General features: G+C 39.7%; 1 protein-coding gene across 1 annotated transcript in view; it reads right to left on the bottom strand.

The window, feature by feature from the left end:
- Positions 1-631: 631 nt before the first annotated feature.
- LOC132535612 (vomeronasal type-2 receptor 116-like) overlaps positions 632-6,000 on the bottom strand; it is a 30,438-nt gene continuing 25,069 nt past the window's right edge. The window contains exons 10-11 of the mRNA XM_060182207.1: positions 3,635-4,522; positions 632-685 (exon numbers count right to left, since the gene is read on the bottom strand). Coding sequence (XP_060038190.1) covers positions 648-685; positions 3,635-4,522 — 926 coding nt within the window. The 3' untranslated portion in view covers positions 632-647. The remainder of the gene's footprint in view (positions 686-3,634; positions 4,523-6,000) is intronic.

The following is a 6,000-nucleotide window of genomic DNA, read 5'->3' as shown; positions in this document are numbered from 1 at the left end:
CCATACATCAGACAAGAGTTTAATAACCAACATATATAAAGAGCTTGCCATACTCAACAGCAAGACAACAAATAACCCCATCCAAAAATGTGGGGAGGACATGGACAGAATATTCACCACAGAAGAGATCCAGAAGTCTGAGAAGCACATGAAAAAAATGCTCTAAGGCTTTGAATGTCAGAGAAATGCAAATAAAGACAACAATGAGATACCACTTCACTCCTGTGAGAATGTCATACATCAGAAAAAGCAACAGCAGCAAATGCTGGAGAGGGTGTAGCGTCAAAGGAACCCTCCTGCACTGCTGGTGGGAATGTCAATTAGTCCAGCCTCTGTGGAGAACAGTCTGGAGAAATATCAGAAGGATAGAAATGGACCTGCCCTATAATCCTGCAATTCCTTTCCCGGGGATATATCCTAAGGAACCCAACACATCCATCCAAAAAGATCTGTGTACACATATGTTCTTGGCAGCACAATTTCTAATAGCCAAAACTTGGAAACAACACAGGTGTCCAAAAACAGATGAGTGGCTGAGCAAGTTGTGGTATATATACACAATGGAATACTACTCAGCTGTAAAAATATTGACTTCGCCGTTTTCAGCCGATCTTGGATGGACCTTGAAAAATTCATGTTAAGTGAAATCAGTCAGAAACAGAAGGATGAATATGGGATGATCTCACTCTCAGGCAGAAGTTGAAAAACAAGATCAAAAGAAAAAAAAAAACACAAGTAGAACCTGAAATGGAACTGGCATATTGCACCAAAGTAAAAGACTCTGGGTGGGGGTAGGTGGGTGGGGAGAATACAGGTCCAAGAAAGATGACAGAGGACCTAGTGGGAGTTGTATTGTTATAGGGAAAACTGGGGAATGTTATGCATGTACAAACTATTGTATTTACTGTTGAATGTAAAACATTAATTCCCCAATAAAGAAAAAAAGAAATTAAAAAGTAAATAAATAAAATAAATAAAAATAAATAAAACAATTGGGCCAAAAAATAAAAAGAAGTTGAAAAACAAGATCAGAAGAGAAGACACTAAGCAGAACTTGAACTAGAGTTGGTGTGTTGCAATAAAGTAAAAAAACTCTGCGGTGGGTATGGATTCATGTCCTAGCACACGATGACAGAGGAGGACCAGTGGGGATTGTATTTTTATGTGGCCATATTCTGCAAGTACAAACTATTGTATTTCTTTTTTTTTTTTTAGTTTTAGGTTTTTACAGCATTTTGTTTATCATTTATTAGAAAAACACAGAGAAGTCAAGAGGAAAGGCGTCAATAGAGAGAGACACCTGAAACTCTGCCTCTCCACTCTTCAAGGTTTCCCTTTTCAAGTGGGGGCAGGGGCTAGAACCCACATCCCTGCACTTTGTAACATGTACATGCAACCTGGTGGGCCACTGCCCACTCCCTAGAAGGTTTTTGATTCTAAGAATTCATCTTTTTTTCCCCCTAGATTGCCCAATGTGTTGGAATATAGATGTTCTTTATATTTTGTGAGTGGTGACTCACGTAACAATAGTGTCTAGTTGACTATGAGATTATACATGGTTCTTTTTCTTTTTTTCTTAATTTCTTTATTGGGGAATTAATGTTTTACATTAAACTACTACATTTCAGTGTCTACTATAAACCATTAATACCGAAATTTAAAATTTTTTTTAAATAATGGTTTATTACACATTTTTGTGGCGAGACAATCATATTTCAGAATATTTGCCTTATATAGGTAATAATCAAATTCAGGAGGAAATATATATCTAAATCTATATTGTTAGATATAGAAGTTGAGCTCCACCACCATCCATGCAGGCCAAGCGAGTCTTCCCCAGTATTCACATGCAGTACCAGGATTTAATGCGTGGGCCTTAAGACATGGGGAGAGATGTATATTTTACAAAATAAATGTCTTTCTAGTTATATCCAGACAAATGTATTTTAAAAGAAACATAATAAATATTCTAAATGAATAAAAAAGGATATATTAATGGACAATATCATCAACTTGCATGGTCAAATGTGAATATATATAATTTTGTATGATAACTAGAACAAAGGAATTAATTTTAAGTAAAAAGGCAGGATAAAGCAACTGAGACAGTATTTGTGTTTCTAAATATCTCTGTCTCAATGAGGGGAATTTCACACAACAAATCCATGTTAAAAGGAGGGGGTCTTATTGGTAATCAAAAGGTAGTGTCTCATGAGATAGGGCATATATTCACATGTATCTGTAAATTAGGGCGAAGTATATGCCTGAAAGCAAAAGTGCACAATAGTCTGCAGTGAGGTAATATATGCAGTAAGCAAGGAGAAAGACCTGAAAATATACCATAAAGTTCCTAATGAAATAGTTTCTACTTAGACTTAGTTACCCTCCTCACCTACTTCCTGTTACACTTCTCTCACTTACTCCAAAGATAACCTTATCAAAGCAAGGACTGCAAAAGCTGAATAAGGTCAAGAGACTGGCAGACTTCAATGATGACACTTTAGTCACATTCAGGCCACCCTATCATCTGGGGCCCTAGTCGGGGAGTCCTGAGATTCCCACACAGACATGATGGGCCTAGATGTACTCCATTGTTACCAGTCATTTCTACCAGGAACAACACAATGGACCCCTTTGTGGGCCTCCATAGGACCTTGCCTTCAACATGGATCAGCAATGGTAGAGAACGTTCCATCTGGCAAAGGGAGGATGGACAACATACTCTATGCTACACCTGAGATCAACGGGGATGCAGAGGTCACATAGGCTCCTAAATTGAATGTGGGCCCCATATCAGATCAGATCAAATAGATGGGGTTTATAGTCAACAATATTTATACACCGTTCTCATATTTGGGAACTATTTTCTTCCCTGATCCAGCTTTCTGGTCCATTTTCCAGCCATGGGATCATCTCCACAACAATAAATTGTATCCACCTGCATATCATATGTAAGGCTCATGAAAGAAAAAAAAAACTAGTATAGTCATTGGTTCTTTGGAATATAACTAAAATAGTTCTACTGTCCTAATATTTACAAAATAAAGACCCCCTAATCTTCATCTGTAATATTCTAGCCTTTAGGTTCATGATTAGTCAACAAGTTATTGGGCTTTATATGTTAACTCTTTTTTCAGCCACCAGGTAGCAGATGCTAACATGATAAATCTGTACTTTTCTGGGCAGATGAGCCCACCAATGTGTCCTGGAGCTCTGCTCCCTCAGAGCCCTGCCCCACTAGGAATAGAGAGAGAGACAGGTTGGGATTATGGATTGACCTTTCAACCCCCATGTTCAGTGGGGAAGCAATTACAGAAGCCAGACCTTCCACCTTCTACATCTCATAATGACTCTGGGTCCATACTTCCAGAGGGATAAAGAATAGGAAAGCTATCAATGGAGGGGATGGGATGCTCAGTTCTGACGGTGGGAATTGTGTGGAGTTGTACCCCTCTTATCCTATAGTTTTTGTCAGTGTTTCCTTTTTATAAAGAAAATTTAAAAAGTTAGAGTCAGTTGCATTATAATATTGAAATGCAAAATCAAATTATTTCAGTTGTTTAAATCCCTTAAAATATGACAGACATGTGGGATAAAACCTAAGTATGTCCGTTTCTCCTGGGGTCCATTTTACTCTTTAAGTATTTCAAAGAGTTCTTGTCAGGTCTAATCAGAATAATGTAACACTTGGGAGCAAAGATGCATACTAGGAGACCAGCACTGGAGGCCAAGATGGAGAAGATCTCCAAGGCCACCATGCGCTTGCCCTGGGAACCGTGGTAGACAGGCAGAAAGGTCACCCAGATGCTGCAGAACACCAGCATGCTGAAGGTCAAGAACTTGGCTTCATTGAAGGCATCAGGCAGGTTGCGGACAAGGTAGGACAAGGAGAAGCTGACCAGGGCCAAGGAGCCCAGGTAGCCCAGCACACAGTAGAAGGCAGCGACTGAGCCCTTGTCACACAAGAGGAGCAGGTGCCTGGGCTCAGAGTGTGTGTCTACATCAATGAAGGGGGGAGACAGTCCCAGCCAGATGCCACAGATAACCACTTGGACAAGAGTGCAGATGGGAATGACATAGTTAGAAGCCCCTGATGCCAACAGCCACCTCATGGTTCTTCCCAGCTTCATGGATTTGAATGCCAACAGCACAATAATGGTTTTTGCCAACACAGTGGAAAGAGCCACAGTGAACACAAGTCCAAATGTGATTTGCTGGAGGACGCAGGTGACAGGGTGTGGCCGACCAATGAAGAGAAAGGAGCAGAGGAAGCAGAGGAGGAGGGAGATGAGCAGAATGTAGCTAAGAGTCCTGTTATTGGCCTTGACTATGGGGGTGTCTTGGTGCTTCACAAAGATCCACAAAACCACCACTGTGATGACAGAGACGCACAAAGCTGTGAAGGCCAGAGCCATCCCCAAGGAATCTTCAATGGACAAGTAGGTCACCAACTTGGGGAGACAGTGTGTTCTCTCTTGGTTTGAATATTCTTGGTCTGAGCACTGGATACAGTCTTGTGCATCTAGAGAGATAAGCAAGAATTGTATTTATTCACAACATTTATTTTTAATAATTTTAAAGTTTATAACCTTCAATCCATTATCTCTAATGACTCCTTCAGATGCACACAGAAGATACACCAAGATAAGTTTTCCTATTCTTGATCCTAGACAATTGTCTAAAAATAAGACTGGCTACATTTCAAAAGAAATTTCAGTCTAAGGCCAGTCTAGATTGGGTAATCCTCTGGTTATGTGATTTACCTTTGACACTGATAATGTATAATAGTTCTTTACAGTCAACACTGGTTTATAATAGACAAATTTGAAATTCTCTGAGTTAAAATGCTTTTATGGTTTAATTAGAGTTCTCATTTTTATTAATCACACAAAAGCTGAAAGAGAGAAAGTAGCATCTTTAATATCCTAAATCTCTGAGAAAATATTTTTCTGCAGAAAAAAATGTATCACAGTTCTTCTGGAATATTCTGATGAGAAATAAAATCTTCCCTTTATACAAATCAGTGATGTTTAAAAATATGGGGTTCACGTAGCCCAGTTGCCTCAATATGAGAATGAAGTTCGTAGCAGGCATTTTTTTCTTTATTTTTCCAATAGGACAGAGAGAAACTGAGAGGGCCTGTGGGGATGGAAAGATAGAGACAATGATAGATACCTGCAGACCTGCTGCACTGCTTGTGAGTTGTCCCCATTGCAGGTGTGGATGGAGGGTTCAAAACCTGATCCTTAGGCATAGCAAAACATTTGTTGTACTTTGATAATCTAATTGAAAATGCAGCCCATTAGGGAGTTTTGTTGGCATGGTAGGACAGCTCTCTGAGGAGTGAAGCCTTTCTACTCACAGCAACTACATATAGTGAGCAAACTTCTGACTAGGCCATGCAATGTCAGAATACTCAGAGATGTTAAAACAACACATGGAAGTTTAGAACTTACAGAACACGTGGTAGAGAATGATGTAGTTTCACATCAGTGAAAAATCAGATTTAACAGGGTCAGGCGGTAGTGCAGTGGGTTAAAGTGCAGGTGGTGCAAAGCACAGGACTGGAGTCAGGATCCCGATTCAAGCCTCCAGCTCCCCACATGCTGGGTAGTCACTTCACAGACAGTGAAGCAGGTCTGCAGGTGTCTGTCTTTCTGTCCCCCTCTCTGTCTTCCCATCCTCTCTCCGTTTCTCTCTGTCCTATCCAACAATGATGACATCAATAACAACAATAACAACTACAACAACAATAAAAAAGGCAATTAAAAAAGGGAAAATTTAAAATTCAAAAAAAAGAGAAAAAATCAGATTTTGGATATTTGGATAGTCAGTGAGAAAAGTCTTTTTTACTAGTAGGACAGTAAAATTAAAGTAAGAATTAAAGAGTTAATGGTTTAATGGAGGGGGCTGGGCAGTGGTGAACCAAATTAAGAATACATTGTCCCAAGTCCAAGAATCCATGCAAGAATCCCCATTGGAGCCCCTGGCTAACCACCT

The sequence above is a fragment of the Erinaceus europaeus genome, chromosome 23, assembly GCF_950295315.1.
Source record: "Erinaceus europaeus chromosome 23, mEriEur2.1, whole genome shotgun sequence".
Taxonomy (NCBI): Eukaryota; Metazoa; Chordata; class Mammalia; order Eulipotyphla; family Erinaceidae; genus Erinaceus; species Erinaceus europaeus.
This window is presented reverse-complemented; position numbering and strand designations above follow the sequence as displayed.